At 41.1% G+C, this 21,211-nt stretch overlaps 1 protein-coding gene and 2 long non-coding RNA genes across 3 annotated transcripts; 2 read left to right on the forward strand and 1 right to left on the reverse strand.

Moving 5' to 3' along the window:
• The first annotated feature begins 7,410 nt into the window (after positions 1–7,410).
• On the forward strand, positions 7,411–8,289 carry LOC133707150 (uncharacterized). The gene is made up of 3 exons (XR_009844952.1): positions 7,411–7,553; positions 7,707–7,792; positions 7,918–8,289. It is a non-coding gene; the product is annotated as an uncharacterized LOC133707150 (long non-coding RNA).
• Positions 8,290–11,446: 3,157 nt separating this feature from the next.
• LOC133742633 (uncharacterized) lies at positions 11,447–12,550 on the reverse strand. The gene is made up of 3 exons (XR_009862656.1): positions 12,482–12,550; positions 11,937–12,059; positions 11,447–11,720 (listed from the first exon to the last, which is right to left on the reverse strand). It is a non-coding gene; the product is annotated as an uncharacterized LOC133742633 (long non-coding RNA).
• Positions 12,551–15,123: 2,573 nt separating this feature from the next.
• On the forward strand, positions 15,124–20,627 carry LOC133742458 (putative SWI/SNF-related matrix-associated actin-dependent regulator of chromatin subfamily A member 3-like 1). The gene is made up of 3 exons (XM_062170119.1): positions 15,124–17,042; positions 18,022–18,313; positions 19,546–20,627. The coding sequence occupies exons 1-3, from the start codon at positions 15,519–15,521 to the stop codon at positions 20,346–20,348; spliced, it is 2,619 nt and encodes an 872-aa protein (XP_062026103.1). The 5' UTR covers positions 15,124–15,518; the 3' UTR covers positions 20,349–20,627.
• The last annotated feature ends 584 nt before the right edge of the window (positions 20,628–21,211 follow it).

Below are 21,211 nucleotides of genomic sequence, written 5' to 3' on the forward strand. Positions count from 1 at the left end.
CACATAATTCTTGTCAAGTGGTCAGATGTGTGAATACTTAATGGATCGATGGTCACGGGCCAGAGCCTGTGGAACTGCCTAATATAGCATTCACTTTTTAATTTTATTTTCTTCGTCTAATTTCTTATTGTGTCAAATCAACACATATCACCATATTTCTTAAAAACAACATTTTGTTTAAGGAAAACTGAAATTGGGAGAGAATTGAGTCATGCTTTCATTGATAATAGGGGTCTCTTTATATAGAGGATTACAAGCATAGAGATAGAGTTATACATGGAAACATAATCGTACATTGATTGGATATCTCATAATATTCTCCGAGAATATCTCTAATACAAACCCTATTTCAACTAGAGCAAGTAACCTCGAGTTTGGGCCAGACACATATTCTGGATTTACTTGAACACTCCCCCTTGTGTCGCCCAAACGTAGTGCTCCTCTCGTTGCCTCATTAAAAACCTTGCCGAGTAACAAAAACCCAGTGGGACAAAAATAACCTCGGTCGAAGGGGAAAAAGAGCACAACACACCCTTCACGTTTCGAGACCATACATGTAGACATCTCCCCCTGATGTCTGCATCTCCCCCTGATGACTACGGTAATTGGAGTTCGGATAACTTCCGCAAACGATGCTACTAACATGTTTCTCGAAAGTGGAATTTAGGCAATGACTTAGTGAGCAAGCCTGCCACACTGTCCTCGGATCAAACCTAATTCACTTTGATCTTGAGGAGAGTCCGTTGTTGCTGATTATGCTTGGTGTTGTCGCTTTTGATGTAGCCTTGCTTCATTTGTTCAAAACAAGCAGCATTGTCCTAAATGCTTGTAGGCTCATCTGTGATAGACTTTAAACAACAATTGTTTCGAACATGCGAAATTATGGATCCAATCCATATACATTCACGAACCACTTTGTGAAGAGCAATAATCTCTGCATTGTTCGAAGATATAGCGACTAGGGTCTATTTCTGTAGACCTCCAAGATATCACGGTATTTACCCATGGTGAACACTTAACCAGTTTGGGAATGACCTTTGTGTGGGTCAGAGAGATACCCAATATCAGCAAAACCTTCCAAAACACATGTCGTTTTGGGATGGCGATAGAGGACGCAGGCCAGTGTTGGCGGCATTCCTGGTGTGTGATGGGTCCGAATCCATCATCTCTATGTAGGGATAAAGCATGCCCATATCAATCGTACATCTCAAGTCCGAAAGATACCTTTTACACCAATCCAATGGTATCGCGTTGGCGCACAGCTATACCTTAGCTAACAAGTTCACAACATATGGGATGTCCGGTCTTGTGCATTGGGATAAGTACAATAATGCGCCAATTGTACTAAGTAAGGCACTTCTGCCTCTAGCACATCTTCGTCATCATCCTTTCGACGAAGAGGATCCTTTTTAGGATCAAGACTACGGACGATCATGGGGGTGCTTGAAGGTTTGACCTTGTCAAAATGCCTAAGCATCTATCAACACGATGCTCAAGTTCCAAACCGAGACATAATCGTGTTCTCCCAAAATCCTTCATCTCAAACTCGGATTTCTAGTATTCAGCGGTTTCCCTTAACTCTTTAAGGGCTTCTAATGAAGATCATGTCCAACATGAACCGCGATAGAATCCGAAACTTGTTATGGAAACGCGTGGGCATATCCCTTCCCAATCAAGTAGTCATCTTAGTGAGCGTTTCAACCTCTTTGTAAAACGTGCTCCGTGGTCTAGAGCCACTTGACTTGGGTAAATGAAGTTCACCATGAACCTTCATGTACATTCCGTATCTAGATCCCCATAGAGATACGTAGTGACCACATTTGTAAGCTGCATGATCAGTTATTTGGAAACTACCAAACTGACAAGGTAGTGGAGTGTAGTGACATCCATTACGAGAGAGTATGTCTCATCGTAGTCGATTCCAGGGCGTTTTGTGAGAAGCCTTGCGCCATAAGGCGAGATTGCCATCTCTTTTTCTCATCACGCTTTCTAACGAAGACCCATTAGTCAATAGGTTTTATGTCAGGAGGTGTTGGCATTACTGGCTCAGAAAACCTTCCTCTTCGTTAGAGAATCCATCTTAACCTGGATCGCATCTTTCCATTTAGGCCAAATCTCTCTACGTTGGCATTCATTCATCAACGGAGCGTGGTTCGATGTCATCAGACTCAACAAACTCATGCGCAACGAAATGCGCAACTACATCATCAATCATGATGGAGTTTCTATCCGACGTCTCATGTACACTAGTGTAAGTTTCATAGAGCTCTATATTCTCAGGAATAGGTTCTGACGTTGAGGCGTCCCCCAATGATAACCATAACTCGGAAGATACTCATGAGACGGATTTTGAGTGTCGATGATCAAAGGATTGGAATGTGCCAAAATATCTTTCGAACCCACGGGCCTCCCACGCATCCTAGCTGGGGCCATGGCCTATAACGCCAGAGTGCCACTCTCATTGGCGTTGGCGCCATGCCTAACTTCGTGTAGGGTGGCGCTACGTCCTCTCGTAGGGACATCCATCCTTGCAGGCATGTTTGCAGCATATTTGTGTGATCTCGTCACTTTAATGGGGATCAAGATGAGACATAGTGGGGACAGACCACGACAATTCCTGTCGTTCCTGCTGAACATCTGTGTTCTTATCTCCCCCTAACGACGGGAAGACTGTCTCATCAAAGTGACATCCGCAAAGCTAGCGGTAAGGAGATCGCCTTGCAAGGGCATTAAGTGGTGGACGATTGTTGGAGTCTTAAATCCAACATAGATGCCCATTCGTCTATGAGGACCCATCATAGAGCGCTGTGGCAGCGCAATTGGCACATAAATGGCACACTCAAATATGCGTAAGTACGATACTTGTACCCAATCACTAGCTATAACGCAGAGGTAGATTGAGTGGCGGTGGATCGTAAACGAATTAGCATAGCTGCATGCGATATTGCATCACCCCAAGCGGATATGAGGAGATTGGTGCGCATTACCAATGTCCGGACTACCATCGTAGTCGTTTCCGCGAGACTGTTTGGGTGTGTTCATGGGAATATGATGACCAACATCAGTCCCAATACAATAACCATCGAAAGTCTTTGATGTAAACTCTCTAGCATCATCAAGTTCAATTGACGGAATTAGGATGATCCGGGGAGTGAGCCCGTTGTCATATGATATTTGCTAGGAGTGTAGCATAAGCAGCATTTACGAGTGGACAATGGCACAACACGTGACCAGCGTGTTTGCGTGTCAACCAACATCATGAGATATTTAAACGTCCGCAAGTTGGTTAAACTAGTCCACGGATTCTATGTAAGAACATAATGAGTATTTTCATATCCTTTGCATAGGACGGTCTCAGTCCTAATTTTCCTAAGGAACGGCTTTTGTAAAACGAGCGAGAGGCTTTAGAAGCAACCAATGAAAATTTTGGTTAGGCCTGAGCATCTGAAACGCTATTTGAAGCAAGTTGGTGATTGCAGCATCACCTGGGGCGCCATCACCATGATGGATGAGGACTATGCCAGCCCTAGGCTGGTGGTGGACTGAGGCGGTGCCCTAGGCAGCAGCGTCGGTCACACTTAATCCTTGAATCAACTTTTGATTCATGCTTCATTTCTCTCGATAGAAAAGATGTCCATGTAAAGTCTTTTGTAGACGGATCATCATATCATGACTAGGATGATCTATCCTGTCATGACAAAGCCAATATGTGTCTAAATCCAAGAGATCTGCTCTCATAACTTTATTGGATTTAATAGCTCGAATAGTGACATAAAGTCCACTAGAGAGACACATAAACTTCTCTAAGATGCGCCTTTGTTCGCAATCATTAGAGGTATTGCAAAGGAACTCATTTCCGTTCTCTACATGCGTTTTCGCATGGAATCCGTTGGCAATTCATAGGTGCGATTTGACCTAGTAGCGTAGAGAGTTTTTGCGACAGTAATCAAGGTGCCATTTGGCAGGGGGAACTTGGGCTATTCCATGTCCTTGAATTAATATTGATGACCCAGCCATCGTAGTCACAAAAGTAATATGCTCAGAATCAAAATTGAGTCATCATGGGAAGAACTCGAAATTTTATTCATAAGCCAACGGAGTTACATCATTGTCTCTTTGACCAAAGAGAATCTAATCCAAAATGCTAGCTAATGCAAAACAATGGTAGTCGTCTAACTTCTTTCGGTAATTCCAAAATAAATGTGACCAGGTGAGTAGAGAGATGTCGGTGGAGCAAGGCTCGCTTAAGTACCACTAATCTCAGAACCTTCCTAGACATCACACTTACTGTGGGTGAGCCTACTTTGAAGAAAGACTAAACCATTGGCATTTACTAAAAAAAATATATGGCAATTGCCTATTACATCTCTTGGAAAAATAAAGACTTAAACAGAATTGGCGATCTATTGATCCCAGCCAGATTTGTAGTCTTCAACCCTTCACTCTAGATCATCTTCTTGATCTTCTTGTTCCACATAGTGAGCTTCTCTTGCTTCACAATATGCTTTGTAGGCGGTGACAATTTCTTCACGAGCTCTACAAATGTGTGCCCAATGATCAGACACTCCACATCGAGAACATACATCTCTTTGCTCAAACTCCATTGATTGAGGCGCTTTGAAAGCGTCATTTAGATGGCTCTTAGTGTTGGTGGCGCCACCAACATGGCCAGAGGCGTTGCCTCGCTCTCTCTTTCCACGTTGACCTCTTCGGTTCCGTGTTCGCCTATATTGGCGGTTACCTTCCCAAGTAGAGCGATTATATGGACCAGAACGTCCAGAAGTATCCCTAAGGTTAGGGTTTCGCTCTTAGCGCCTTCTCTTAGGGGCGTGACTATAATTGGACTCCGGAATATGCTCTATTTCCACGGATCTCGAATTATAGTTCTTCACAAGGATGTTGTCATGCTTTTCAGCGACATTCATAGCTCCAATGAGCTCATGAAACCTTGTGATCCGTCCTGCAGTAACATCGATTCGATAGTTCTTAGCAACCATCAATGCAGAGACGGGGAAGGTAGAGAGAGTCTTCTCAATCAACATCGCATCTATGATCTCTTTACCACAAAATTCCATTAAGGATTTAATGCAAAGTGCTTCCGAGTTATAGTCAAGAACTGACTTGAAATCACAGAGGCGGAGGCTATGCCATCTCACTTCTAGGTCAGGAAGCAGGGAGTTACAGAAGTTGCCAAATCTTTCTTCGAGTGAGACCCACAGCCTTCTGGGGTCTTCTTCATTCATACACTCGTACTGGATCGAATCATCCATATGACGAGTCATTAGGATGATGGCTTTCGCCTTATTTGCCTCTAAGGCTGCTCTATTTGCTTCCAAAGCTTGAGCTTGCTCAACAGTTAGCACGTCCTTGCTAGGCTGGAGAATCGTATCCAGGATTCCATCGGCCTTGAGATGCTGGCGGACATCACGAACCCACCTGTGATATTCAGAGCCAGTTGTTCCCAATGGAGCAAAGTCCAATTTGTTCAAGTTACTCATCCTGAAAGAGAACAAGAAATTAGGGTTAGTTTCGGAGCGAAAAAGGCTACCACGAAAACAAATAAAATTTCTGAGCGTAGTCGCTTCCAATAAATTAGGAATTTCCCAGCGTGGTCGCTTCCAAGAAATTCGATTCCAAGAGGGGTTGGATTAGATCGAAACAATGATGTTTGCGGTCGATCGTTTTATCTCAACAAACTCTAAGTTTGGAGGACTCTACAAGCTCCAAGCTTGGAGTGAGCACGAACCCCCACAATTCGGCTTAATTTGGTCTCTTCTATGATAAAGAAAGGGGGGTAGAAGAAGGGAGTTTGCAAGTCCCCGAAAAAGAAGAGAAATTGAATTAAAAAACGGGAACGTTTAGTAAAAAATACCTTGAAATAGGTTGCCGGGAATTTTTTGGCCGGAAAAGTGGTCGGAAAAATCGCGCGGAAAAGTGGCCGGAAAAGTCGTCGGTGGCTGCCGGAATAGTGGCCGGAAGTTGACCGGAAACGGTCAACAGACATTGACCGATCGTTGACCTGTGCTGACATGGCAGAAGGTCCGTGCTGACGTGGCTGCAGAGTGGCGCGCTGATGTGGCAGGCTGACCTGGCGAGAAGCTGGGCCTGGCTGGAAGTGGGCCAGGGACGTCAGTGGGCCGGGTCAGCCTTCTTCTTATCTGGGCCGAGCCTTCTTTCTTCTTCTGGGCCTTTTTTTTCTTTCTTTCTCTTTTCTTCTCTCTGGGCCCGCTTCTTTCTTTTCTTCTCTCTGGTAGTGGGAGCGTGCCCTTTGTTTTCTTCTTTCTTTCTTCTTCTTCTGACGTTCCTCCCCTTTTTTTTTCTTTCTTTCTTTTCTTCTCTCTTCTGACGTTGCTCTCCTTTTCCTTTTCCTTTTTTTCTTTCTTTTCTTCTCTTTTCTTCTCTCTTCTGACGTTGCTCTCCTTTTCCTTTTTTTTTTTCTTTCTTTTCTTCTCTCTTCTGACGGTGGGGCCGTGTCCCCTTTTTCTTCTTCTTCCTTTTGCTAACGTGGGCCGGGGCAGATGATTTCTTCCTCCTCTTTTTTTTTTCTGCTTTCTTGGATCTTAGTTCCCGGGTGGGATCGAGAGCTTCAAGGTAGGGGTTGGTGGTTGTTAGGGTTTGAAGGCTACGATGTTAGAGTTTCAGGGTTAGGGCTTCGTGCTGATAACGTGTTTAAGGAAAACTGAAATTGTGAGAGAATTGAGTCATACTTTCATTGATAATAGGGGCCTCTTTATATAGAGGATTACAAGCATAGAGATAGAGTTGTACATGGAAACATAATCGTACATTGATTGGATATCTCCTAAGATTCTCCGAGAATATCTCTAATATAAACCCTATTTCAACTAGAGCAAGTAACCTCGAGTTTGGGCTAGACACATATTCTGGATTTACTTGAACACATTTTAGATTGTTTTTAACAATTTGGCGAATTATTGGAATGTCCTAAGATGTACTTTAGTTTAAGAAGTTAAAAGATAAACTCTTTTTTTTGCTAGTATACACCTTTATATGTTAGAAAGTCAATAGACAGTCATTAAAAGGATAGTTATGGAAATCGTTATATATATATATATATATATATATATATATATATATATATATATATATATATATATATATTATATTTCATATATATATTCAAAAACAATATAAGGATTGATGTATCCTTCGGAAAGCTGATCTCTTCTTTCCAAGGACCAAAAAATTGGTAAGTAGGGAATAGCTTTTTGGCCTTTCCCCCAGCTGTACGGACTATTAATTTCTGTAGTTAACATATTAAGTTTATAGAATAGAGTAGTTCTGTTATATGATGGCAAACAGAATTTATACAATTCTGCAGCCATGAAAACAGTGCAAAGAAAATCATCTTATGATAAAATAATATATAATTTGTTAGAAAATTGACGGTTCTCTAATGGCTTTGGTTGTAATAGATTGTAGATCCCGCTGAGATTGAGAAAATGGTGGAAAAGGTGTTGTCAGAGAATCCAAAGCAGCTGGACCAATATCGTGGTGGAAAGACTAAGCTGCAAGGTTATTTTGCTGGCCAGGTAAAATTCTGTCAAATCAATGGAGATATTCTTTTGTGTTGATCACAAGGGTAGATTATTTTTATCCCTCCCTTTTCCATTCATGATTACGCTATTAGTAATTATTTATTTATTTTTTGAGTGAGGTGGTTTGAACTTTTTAACTCTGCGCAGATAATGAAACTATCGAAAGGAAAAGCAAATCCAGGGCTTCTAAACAAGATTCTGTTAGAGAAATTAAATGCCAAAAGCTGATACAGGTATAGGTATCTGCAAACAATTTCTGTAATTCACATATACACACAACTGCTGATCATGCATCTCTTACGATGTTCCTTTATGAATTCTGATGTAAATATAATATATATGTATTGCATTATATCAGTTTGCTACCAGATGATGCAATGACCTGGCCCCGAACTTCAAACCAGATGTATTCAACTCTAGTGAATTTGATCACACTGGAAGGGCCGTTACACTATGTAACATGATTTATACAGCGGAAGTCTATTTAGACTTTGATGTGTTAGTTGACATCTCTCCTTCTGAACCAGTAATTGACAGCCGCTTGAAAATCTATGTGCCCTATCTGGAGAGCCTAGCTAGAAGTGATTTGCTCCTGATATTGTTTTTCCTTTTTCTGTTTGATTTTGGTCTATAATGTTAGCAAGTTGGACGGATCAATATTGAATTGTAACCTGACATGCTCCTGCTATATAATCACTTCCAGATTTCAAGCTCCTAATTTTGGAGTTCATTTTCTTTCTCTAGATGTTAATCTTCAGCGGACAGGCATACCATCTTTCATTACTCGCCAACGTTGTCTAGTAACTAATGTTTTGAATACTGATTTATAGAGGTTGTAAATTGGCTTTGTCAGAGGTAATCTTTGCCCAGGTTAGAAAGCTTAGAAAAAATAGAATTTGAAGGTTTGGTGAAAAATAGATGAGAAGATTGTCAGTTTTGAAAGACAATTCGGTGATGTTCATAGTTTGTACTATTGTTTGTTACTATTTGTGAGCCCATCAACCAGTTTTGTCATGATCTTCATGATGCCCAAAAATCCTAATGTTCATACTTTTACAATGACAACAAATAATCCAGAAGGAATAGATTTTAGGTATACGCCTTTTGGCTTATCTTTGATGTGAATTCGATTACAAAATAGCTTATTGTAACATGACCATCCACTCATCAAATCCAACACAAGTGCTCTAAACAAGTAAACTAAATTAGAAAAGCTGGAAAAGCCATCAAGAGCTCGAATATCTCTGAGAGTTGAATGCTTTCACCTGAAACAGGATTGAAAAGATTTAAGATTGAATCCTTGTTCATAATCACCAGCCACCAGCCACCCATGTGATGAGCCCACACAACAGCCTTCAAATAATATGTTCTTGATGGTATAGACATTTTTCTCTTCGAGACTGAAAAACCGGCAACTGTTGTCTTCTTGACCATTACCAAGCACGAGCCATGGAGATTGAGGCAATGGCTTGTAATAAGGTGCAGTGATGTAAGAGTTTGCAGCATACTTCCAAGAAGAACAAACTGCTTTAAAGCGAAGGATGTCAATGGACGCAAGCTTTTCCAAGATCAAATCTGCGATTTCAATTGGGAGCTCGGACCACTTTGATTCGCATTGCTGTGCTCTCTTTTTGGTGCAGCAATTCTGATCATCGGCCATTGTCATTGGGATAGTAGTGCATAGCAGGATGGGAGAGTTTCCAAAGTCTCTATGATTATGATTTCGGGTGGTGGTAAAATCCTAATCAAATACGTAAGCTAGGGCTAGGGCACAATATTATGAAGTCGTGCTTAGGGATGACCATGGCGCATGAGGAAAACACAGGGATAACTCGGGCTTGGAAAACGGTGATCATAATACAATTTACCGTAATGAAGTTCAATTCTTTATTGGAAATATATTTTAGGTAAAAATATTAGGGGCCGTGACTACTTACCTAATTTTAGCCTAAAAATTGCCCACTTACTCTACTAAAAGTTTTTTACTCCTATTTACCCAATTTAAACGCAAGTGACATTTTTACCCCAATCTAATTAATAAACTACAAACTCTCTCCTCCTATCAGACTCTCTCCCTCTCTCTCTCTCTTCCCCTATCGCGTCGACTGAGCGAGTGACGGTGGTCTCTCTCTCTCTTTCCGGCTATCTCCTCCGTCGGCCTCATCAGATCTCCATTCAGGCCGTGACTTCTTTCACTCCCCGTCATTGATCGGATTGGTTCGTCCTCACCGATTTCGCCATCTCCAAGTAGATCTTGTGACCCAGTCATCAATCGAGATAAGGTTCTCGTACCACTCGTTGCCGCCATCGATGATGGCGTCGCCGGGCTCCATGTAAGCAGACAAGGCGGTCGGTGGGACCGCCGGCCTTGACGAGAATGATGACAGATCTAGGAATGTAACCGCAACGATGATGATGGTGATGTGTGGTGAACTAGGTTATGCACGGAAGGTGTTCGATGAAATTCCCTAGAGAGATTCGGTGTCGTGGAACTCGATGATTTCCGGGTATATGAAGATGGGGCATGCAGCTAGGGGATGTTGTTGGGTTGTTTGGGGAGATGAGGGAGGCTGGATTTGAGCCGAATGAGATAACTCTGGTGAGTGTTCTCAGGGTGTGTGGGGACCTTGGGGATTTGAGTTTGGGGAGGTAGGTGGAGGATTTTGTTGTTGAGAAAAAGTTGCAGCTGAATTCTTATTTGGGGTCTGCGTTGATTGGTATGTATGGAAAGGTGGTGATTTGTGTTCGGCAAGGAGGTGTTTGATAGTATGAAGAAAAGGGATCGAGTCACTTTTGTTTTTGGTTATTTTTTCATGTTTATTCTGCACAAAAGTGGGGATCTGGTAACCTGCAAATGGAACAGGTTAGGAATTGACACTTGTTACAGCCCAAGCTCAATGAGAGTGCTACAACTGATTGCACTATACTAGACCAATGATTATTAGAAGATAATAATGAGATTATTGGGGGCAGTACAAAGATAATTGAGGGGCAATAAAATATTTATTGGGCAATAACATGATTATTACGGGGCAATAATAAGATTATTGGAGGGCAATAATAAGATTATGCGGGGCAGTAATAAGATTATTTATTTGGATAAACCTACTAAAACTTTCAAAATTAAAAACATCTTCATTTTTCACTAATTATTGGTCCCTAAAAAACTTGTTATTGGGGGGCAATAATATGTTTATTGGGGGGCAGTAATATGTTTATTGGGGAGCAATAATATGATTATTAGGTATTACTATGGAGCAATAAAATCAGACGCCGGAATCCGGTCACCAGTCCTGTATCCGAATTCCAGTGACCGGGCGCCGGATTCCGGTCACCGGTCACCGGATCGAGTCCGCGGTCGGCCATTGGTCACCGGAGTCCGGCAAGGTCTCCGATGACTTCTCTCACTAAGTGACAAAGAAGGAGAGGGCAAAATTATCCCAAAAATAAATAAAAAAGAATAAAAAAATACTTTATTGGGTATTAGGGAAATAATCTCTTAGAGTGTTTGGGTAAGTGGGCAATTTTAAGTTAAAATTGGGTAAATGATCATTTTCCCAAAATATTAATTTGGAAGGGAAAATTTCACAAACAGTACACCAAGTAAAGGCCACTAATAATTCTTATATATAAAGTTCCAAACCAAACATTTCGGTACACGAAATCTGAAACTCGACCCACTATCAGTACACGACGTCAATTTTTGACACCAAAATATCCATTATGCCCTCAGTTCTTTTTTTTTAATAATTTTTTTTTTCTGTTATTTTTCTTTTTCTTTTGTTTTTATCTCTTTCTTCTTCCTTTTTCCGGCTCCACGAAACCCACCTCTGCTTTCATGTGAGAAGAAGCCCGAGCTCACCCACCTCTGTTAACTTCTCAGCCACCAAAATAAGATAACACAGGTGCACACGCACTCTGAAAAAAGAACAAGATGTGAGAAAATTTTAAGATCAAAAGAAAGAGCAATGAACCAATTCTCTTTTCCTCTCCTCTAACTTGTCTAGTATAGCTTTCTTTGATGATTCCATGTCATCTCCAGTTTCAACTGATGTTTTGGAGTTGCCAACAGCTTCATCTGATCCGCGAGATCGACTGGTATCCAATGCTGTTTGTGCATTCCAGCTCATCTCTCAAATTCTTTTCAGTGTCCTCCAATTCCTGATAACAATATTCATCAATTTCAACAAACTACAACGCATATCCTCAACATTATAAGACATATTTCTTTTCAAGTCTAAACTTCTGAATTACAAATTACAATCACTAGAAGAAGGCACACCAATCAGATACACAGTTCCAAGCATCATGGGAACTTTTCACATGACTAAATATTGGCTGAGTTACAAATATAAGCTGTAGGACCATAAATCTCACCTCTAACTTCCTCCTAAGTAACTCCGCTTCCTCAATCTTCTCCTGTATTTTACTTTCACAGTTTGATATAGCCTTTTCATATGCAGCATTTTCCTCCTGCAATGTCACCTCTCTCAACTGGGCCTATCCACAAGTACAACCAGGAACTATATCAACAAAGGAAACATAAAAAGGCACTGATCACCTACAACCATGAAACTCAACCAGGACCAAAAACAAGGAAAAATCCCTGAACTTTAACACAATTTGCAATAGCCACAGCTACACCACAATTTGTCTCGTATAGAGAGAGAGAGAGTGTGTGAGAGTTTTTAGAGTGAGAAGAAGTGAGAGAGAGAGAGAGAGAGAGAGAGAGAAACAATGGGAAAATCTAACTCCTGCTTCAAAATCAAAGACCCAGATAGAGAAACCTCCTAATTCGAATTAAAAGCAACACGCCCAGATAAGAAAGATCCAAACTTTGAACAAGATATGCAACAATTCAGAGTTGTACACAAGAATCACAATCAAATTCAAAAACCCAGCTACTAAATTTAGAGCAGAACCTGTTCTCGGGTGGAGGAATGGGCGTTCAATTGGAGGGCAAGGGCGGCGTTGGAAGCGAGGAAGTGAGCAAGGAAGAAGAAAGAGATAAAAATGAAGGAAAAAAAATTAACAGAAAAAAAAATTATTAAAAAAAAAAAAAAAACTGAGGGCATAATGGACATTTTGGTGTAAAAAATTGACGTCGTGTACTGATAGTGGGTCGAGTTTCAGATTTCGTGTACCGAAATGTTTGGTTTGGAACTTTATGTATAAGAATTATTAGTGGCCTTTACTTGGTGTACTGTTTGCGAAATTTTCCCAATTTGGAATGGAGAAACTCATGGATCAAATATAAATGGAGAGAGATTGGATTGGTATATATTGAAATAATAATTCCCCAAAAACTAAAATGAGTAGGGTTGGCATTTTCAACAAAGACAAACCAACCAACCGAATCCGAGCCGAACCAAAGAAGTTGGTAACCGACACTGTCGGTAACCGAAGTCTTGGTATGATATAACCGTACCGACTCCACATACACGGTACGGTAATGTTTTTAATTTTCATATATACGGGTATACCGTATTGTACCGAACTCATGTATAATACTCATATTTTTTTAATATTTTATTCTTCTCTTCTTTCTGGACACTTCTTCTCTCCTCTTTCTTCTTTCTTCTTTCTTCTTTTTCTTTCTTTTGCCGTCTCTTTCTGTCTCTCTTCTTGTCTTCTTCTTTTTAGTTTTTTATTCATTTCTCTCTTCTCTTTCTTCTTTCTTCTTACTTCTTTTTCTTTCTTTCCCCGTCTCCTATTTCTCTTCTTCTTCTTTCCCATCTCTTCTGTTTCTTATCTTCTTCTTCTTGAAAAATAGCATCCTGTAAAGTGCTTCTCTCAGACTCTGCTCTCTTCCCAGAATCTAATTCAAACTCGGCCCTGGATCTATCTTTTACTTCAAGTAAGTTTCTTTTCTTGCTTATGTTGATTTTTTTTACTGGGAGGAAAAATCTAGTTTTGGGTTTAGTTGGTGTTGAGTAAAGTTTTGGTCTTTTGTTTCTTTGCGTCTCGGGTTTTGTTAGTTGTGAAATTTGGTGAACACCCAGATGAGGTGTTGTTAGAATTCAGAGAATGATGCTTTATAGATGGATAAAGTTTGAAACTTTTGTTTGATTTTAGCAGAGATTGCAGATCTGAGGTTGCATTGCTTCTCCCTTCACCACAATCACTCTTCCATCACTGTGTGTGGTATGGAGACTGGAGAGACCCATAACCATGTGGGTCGAAGAGTTCTAAGAAGGAGAAAACAGAAGAAGAAGGGATCGGTGATGTACTGGTGACTGGTTTGCGGCCCAATGTCAAACTCGGTTACAAGCCCAACCGTACCGAACCAACCGATTAGATCGGTATACCAACTTCTTGGTATACCTGATTTTTGTATACCGGATTTTGTGGCCAGTAGTGGTATGATTTTTTGCAGGGGCCCTGACCACTTACCCAATTTTAACTTAAAAATTGCCCACTTACTCCACTAAGAGTTTTTTAACCCCATTTACCCAATTTTAACAGTGTTTGACAGTATTGCCCTCTCTCTCTCTCTCGACTCCCCTTCTCCCAGACTCTCTCTCTCTCTGAATTGTTCAACCACGGCTCTGAGATCCCCACCTCTGGCAGCCAGCCTCAGAAACTCCACCTCATACTCCTTCAGCGACCTCTTCTGCTCCAAATTACACACAGTGGCGATGAATCGACCACGGCACACTCGCCGGGTACCGAGACTCATACCAGCAGATCCAGGGGCTCGCGTCGCCGTGCAAGCGAGTGGTGGCGATCTTGACTCGGTCGGCGGCGGGGATGTCAAGGTAGGCGAAGTGGCACTCGGTGGCGGTGAGCTAGTGGACGGCGTTCTCGTTGCCGGCGCGGCCGTGGAAGATGGGGAGGTTCTCGAGGGCGATGAGTTTGTGGAGATGAGACTATGAGGTCTGGAGCTCGGTTTTCTTGGTGGAGATGGAGAGTGTGGAGATCTGAAACTCATGGATCTGAGAAGGAAAAATTGAAGCTCGGTTTGCTCATGGATATGAAGCTCAGTTTGCTTCTCCGTAATCTCTTTTTTTTTGCTCATAGATCTAAGAAGGAAAGATTAAAGCTTGATTTGCTTGCCCCAATTTTGCCTGCTCGGTTTGCTCATGGATCTGAAGCTCGGTTTGCTTCACCGTAATCTTTTTTTTTTTTTTTTTGCTCATAGATCTAAGAAGGAAAGATTAAAGCTCGGTTTGCTTGCCCCAATTTTGGTTGCTTTGTTTGCTCATGGATCTGAAGCTCGGTTTGCTTCACTGTAATCTTTATTTTTTTGGTAAAATTGGGGCAGAATGCCCAGAAGGAAAGAAAAAAGAAAACAGGAAAAAAAATTTAGGGGACAATAAATTGATCAATTGTGCCTCTAGTGTATTCATTTTGGTTTTGGGAGTTTATGCAACTCACTGGAGGGCAATAATATGATTATTGAGAGGTAATAATATGAGTATTGGGGGGCAATAATATGATTACTGGGGGGCAATAATATGGTTACTGGATATTATTAGGGGGCAATAAATTCAGACGCCGGAATCCGGTAACCAGTCTGGTAGCCGGATTCCTGTGACCGGTCGCCGGATTCCGGTCATCGGTTGCCGAATTCCGGTCACCGGTCGCAGGAGTCCGCCACCGGAGTCAAGCAAGGTCTCTCCAATGACTTTTTTCTCTAAGTGACAAAAAAAGGAGAGGGCAAAATTGTCCCAAAAATAAATAAAAATGAATTAAAAAATACTTAATTGGGTATTAGAGAAATAATCTCTTCGAGTATTTGGGTAAGTGGACAATCTCTTTAGAGTGTTTGAGTAAGTGGGCAATTTTTAAGCTAAAATTGGGTAAATGATCATTTCTCCATTTTTTACATACCAGTATAAGTTGGTACGGTACATGGTATCGGCCAGTAAGCTCCGGTACTGAACCGAGCCCAGCCCAACAGTATCTCTACTCTCTTCTCTCTTCTCTCTTCTCTCAACCCAAAACCCTAAATTCTCCATGGACGATCAAGACCCAGTAAGCCTCTTCTTGAGCCTCGATCACTGGCAAGGCCCCCCTGCCGACCCTGACAACGACTCGGACCCTCCTCTCCCTACTCCCTCCGACACCTACATGCTCGGCTTCGTCATCGCCAACATAGTCGGAATCCAGTACTACTCCGGCACCATCACCGGCCGAGAAATGGTCGGCCTCGTCCGCGAACCCCTCAACCCCTACGATTCCAACGCCATCAGAGTCCTCAACACCCGGACTATCCAAGTCGGCCACATCGAACGCGCCGTTGCCGCCGCCCTCGCCCCGTTGATTGACGCCGACTTGATCGCCGTCGAAGGAATCGTCCCCAACACGCGCGCCAAGGGCAATAGGTTTAAGATTCCTTGCCAGGTTCACATCTTTGCCAGAATCGACGACTTCCCCTCCGTCATATCTGCCATTCACGGCGCTGGCCTGCAGTTGATTTCGGACAACGACGCGGTGTTTTCATCGGAGGCGATGGTGGTGAAGGAGAAGAAGGCTGAGAGGGGGTACAAGACTGTGGATGAGATTTTCAAGCTGGTGGATGACAATGCCAGCCAAAACGGTGCGGTGGAGCCGATGGAGCCGCCCAAGGAAGTGATCAAATCGGAGCTTTTTCGGCACCAGAAGGAAGGGCTGGGGTGGTTGGTTGGCAGAGAGAATTCTGTTGATTTGCCTCCGTTTTGGGAAGAGAAGAGTGATGGGTCTTTTGTCAATGTGTTGACAAATTACCATACACAGAACCGACCGGAGCCTCTAAGAGGTGGCATCTTTGCAGATGATATGGGTTTGGGTAAGACTCTGACTTTGCTTTCCTTGATTGCTTTTGATAGATATGGTAGTGGCAACTGTGCTAGTGTAGATGTAAGCATACCAAATGATAATGAAATGGGTGAGGATGAGGGGTTGCCTGTTTCCGGTAGTAAGAAGGGTAAGAGGAATAAAACAAGTAAAAAGGGAGCTGCGCCAAGGAAAAGACGTAAAACTGAGGATAGCAATGTGAGTGTAAATGATAAGTCTACTGCTGGTTTCAGTAGCAAGTCCACGATAATTGTGTGCCCTCCTTCTGTATTTTCGACATGGGTAACACAGCTAGGAGAACACACTAGGCCAGGCAGATTGAAGGTGTATATGTATTATGGGGATCGGACTCGAAATGCTGAGGAGCTTAAGAAGTACGATATAGTGTTAACTACTTACAGTATTCTTGCTACTGAACATTCTTGGCCAAGCTCTCCTGTTAAAGAGATTGAGTGGTGGCGGGTCATTTTGGATGAGGCGCATACGATTAAGAATGTGAATGCTCAACAAAGTCAAGCTGTCACTAACTTGAAGGCTAAGCGAAGGTGGGCTGTTACTGGAACACCAATCCAGAATGGCTCATTTGATTTGTTTTCTTTGATGGCATTCTTGAGATTTGAGCCTTTCTCAATTAAGAGCTACTGGCAAAGCTTGGTGCAGCGCCCGCTTGCTCAAGGTAACAAGATGGGGCTTTCACGCCTGCAGGTAATACAATCGTATTCAGTTACTCAGTTGTTTTTTAAACTTTTTTTTTTAACCAACTTTGGAGAAATTTAGATTTATGTAATGGAAGTATGCATCACATGGGAATTTTCTTCTCATGTTCTTTGTTATCTGCGTGGTTAGGTATACTATTGTGGATTTTTATTTTTCTCGATTCGTCTGCAGTTGCTTGTTTTTGGCAAACTTGGAAAGAATAGATTAGATTCTTTGATCATTTCAAAATCATTTCTTTTTTGCATCTGAAGGCTGTCAGACCTCACCGTCTGCAGTAATATATCTGCTGATCTGTAACGTATCTGAAGTGTGTTAGTATTCTATTTGAAAGTAATGATAGTTTCTCTTTTCAGTTCTCCTTTTCTTCGAACTCTTATTTTCATAAGATTATCATATTGGGTTTTAGCCAAAGTCAATTGCTTGAAATTGTTCTTTGACACTTCAGCTAAATATTTCAATAAACTAAGCTTCATTATGGTTTTCATGATGAGTATGACTTTGCAATTTGATATTGAACTTGTCTTTCTCCTAAATCAATTTCCCCTCTGGTCCTCCCCATCTTTCACTCTCTGTGGTCGGGGTATGAAGGAGAGCAAATTACTGTTATGCAATATAAGTGTTTAGATGACAGGTTAGATATGACTAAAGATGCATGACTTATTTCTGTATAAAGGGTAATCAAAGGCCTTCAGTGACCTTGGATGTATTTATCCATTGTTCATTATAGAAATCTTCTGTCTTTTTGAGTTGAAGATAGTGGATCCATAGGAGTTCTTTTCTTTACAAGGTAATCAATGGCCTTTATGGACCTTGGATTTATTCTTCATTTTTGCTATGTTGCAACTTTTCATATATCTGCCTTTTAGTTATCCAAAGATTTAAGGTGCCAGATTCTTGTCTGTGCTTTTCCTTTTTTTTTTTTCTTGCTCATAATTCCAGTCGTACTGGTGGTAATGCTAATTTTCAGGTTTTGATGGCAACCATTTCTTTGCGGAGAACAAAAGACAAAGGACTGATTGGATTGCCACCTAAAACTATAGAGACTTGCTACGTGGAATTATCTGCTGAAGAACGTGAACTGTATGATGGGATGGAGGGAGAAGCGAAGAGTGTATTGCGGAATTACATAGCTGCTGGTAGTATGATGCGGAATTATTCCACTGTACTTAGTATAATCTTACGACTGCGGCAAATCTGTACTGATTCGGCATTATGCCCTTCTGATCTCAAGTCACTTCTTCCTTCCAACGATATTGAAGGTATTGGAAAAGGACTTTATGTTGGTGTATCTACTGTTTTTATTTTTGGTCATTCAACTTTACATCACATGCATACGTCACTAGGTTCCGTGAAACTCTTCAGCTCCTACTTTAGTTTACAATTCTCTCAATGGGCCCCTCCTTGGGAACATTAATTCTAGGCTTAGTCAGGATATATATACATATGTATATATATTTAATTGCATTGTTAACTTCTTACTGTTAAATGCATATACTCCTGCCCTAATGGTGGTCAATAAAATATTACAACGTTTAAATGTCTTTGTTACCAACTTGGTAGGCTCCTGAGGGGGGAAAAAAGTTAATGGTGAATTTATTTCGTAAGAATGTTGAAGCCATGGCTTGCTCCCATGTGGTCTGGGGTTCAAACCCCCTCACTATACCTAACTACCTATTTGCTCCTGCCCCCTAAAAAACAGTAGGGTTATGCATGTTTCGAGTCCCTGTTCACAAAGCGGTTTAGGGTGATTTCTGGGTATCAAAAAACAAAAAGAAATTGGGATTTTTATCTGTCCCAAGGAGTGTTGTGCAGTGGTGTGCCCCATAGGCTATAAGGACGAGCAATATGTTTAATTTCTGTAGGCCCTGGTGGAACTGATTGTCCTTGCTAAATAGTTAGTTTTGAAACTGGAACATGTTTTGGGAACTACTATTCCTTTTCCTTGCACCAACTTAGACTTCCATGGACTTCCAATAGCTTGCCGTGGTCATAAGGTTGGTGACCAACTTACCATGTATAATCTAACTGACCATATATAAAAGTGAAAATTCATTGCTCCTATTGTGCTATTTTCTCCAACTGTTTTTGTGTTATGCTTATGTTTAACTTTGGTACATCCTTCAATCATACCATAAACAAATCAGTCAATGTTAAATGAGGATTCATTAAATTGTCTATATGCCATCATTTAATAGCTTTCTATTTATTAGACATTTAGAACTTCAAAAGTATACATCACAGAATTGAATAATCTTATGCTTATTTTTTCACCTTGTTGTATATCATATGCACTGTGGTCACAAGTAATAGCTGTCACCAGTCATTAGTGAATGTTGTGCAGTTCAGACATATGTTTCTTTCTGTGAGCATTTCCAAAGCGTATAATACTATAATATTTTCGGTGATTTTATCCCACATAAATTGCAAACCTTTGTGACAAATGTTTTCACCTATTATGTTTATTCTGACTCATATAGTTGAATCTAAGCAGATGTCTCAAAGAACCCAGAGCTACTGAAAAAGATGGTTGAGGTGCTGCAAGATGGTGAAGATTTTGATTGTCCAATTTGCATTTCTCCACCAACCGATGTTGTTATTACTTGTTGTGCACACATCTTTTGCCAAGCTTGTATTCTGAAAACCCTTCAGCGCACAAAACCCTGCTGTCCTTTGTGTCGCCGTCCTCTATCACAATCTGATCTGTTCTCAGCCCCTCAAACATCTTCTGATGATGACAACACAATATCCTCAAAAACAACCATGTCTTCAAAAGTTTCTACTCTCGTAAAACTTCTTGTTGAATCAAGGAATCAAAACCCACTGACCAAATCAGTAGTGTTTTCACAATTTCGAAAGATGTTGCTACATCTTGAAGAGGTACTGAAAACAGCTGGTTTCAAGGTTTTGCGTTTAGATGGGTCTATGACCGCAAATAAAAGAGCTCAAGTAATCAAAGAGTTTGGGGTTGTAGGAGATGATGTGCCCACAGTTTTACTTGCAAGTCTGAAGGCTTCAGGAACAGGGATAAATCTTACCGCTGCTAGTAAAGTCTATTTGTTGGAGCCATGGTGGAACCCAGCAGTTGAGGAACAAGCAATGGATCGCGTTCACCGGATTGGGCAGAAGGAGGATGTAAAGATTGTCAGATTGATTGCTCGAAACAGCATTGAAGAGAGGATATTAGAGTTACAGGAGAAAAAGAAGAAACTTGCGAAGGAAGCTTTCGGAAAGAGAGGTGCAAAAGATCGCAGAGATGTGGGTGCCGATGATCTTATTAGCCTCATGTCCTTGTGAATTCACCTACAAATGCATTGATGCTACATCTTGTCGTTGCACATACTAGTCAGTTGCTACTGGCATGTGTAAATATGTAGGATGCATAAATGGAATAGCTGATGTTCATGCCCTCATCTTAAGGAACTAGTGCCTTTTGTTTTATAGTTGGCACATCGTTTGTTCCTATTATAGATGGTACAATTTTGTTGGACGTGACATCGTTTGTTCCTGTAAGAATGAGCTTCATCGATATTTACTCTTTTTCATGTGGTCAAATGACAATTTATGAGTTACCCACCTGCTGTGATTTATATACCAACTTATGAGCTAGCTCACTTTTTTTCTTTTTCTTTGGTACGATAACGTGGTTATCTCGGCTACCATGACGCTTCTCTTTAATGCAAGAACTTTAAAGAACTTATGCAAGTTGAAATCCTTTCTGCTGGACAGCTGGAGATTAATGATTAAGGCTGTAAAACAAACAACTCAGTTTAAAAATAGTTTTTTTTTTATTTTTGGATTTACGTTCAGATAAACATTATTGACAAGAATGAAGTACACACGTTCAATTTCCTTATCTATGCTCCCCCTATGTTCTTTACTTACAATTATATAAGACCTTGGAAATTTGTTATTAATTCCTAAATGTTTCCTGGGATTAATAAAGTGTTCGTTTGTACGATTTCGTGGTTCGAGGGTGGAGTGGAATTATTTTCGGACGAATCATTATTCGAAATACACGTTTTAGGGGGTTACGAAGTTTGACTTTTTATACATTTAGATTCTGTGAGAACTTCCTTCACAAAAGTTGTAGAGCGCATCGATACGAGTTCGTGGACATGAGGAACGCGAAAATCGGAATTCGTATGATGAAGTTATGG

The sequence above is a fragment of the Rosa rugosa genome, chromosome 4 (assembly GCF_958449725.1).
Source record: "Rosa rugosa chromosome 4, drRosRugo1.1, whole genome shotgun sequence".
Classification (NCBI taxonomy): domain Eukaryota; kingdom Viridiplantae; phylum Streptophyta; class Magnoliopsida; order Rosales; family Rosaceae; genus Rosa; species Rosa rugosa.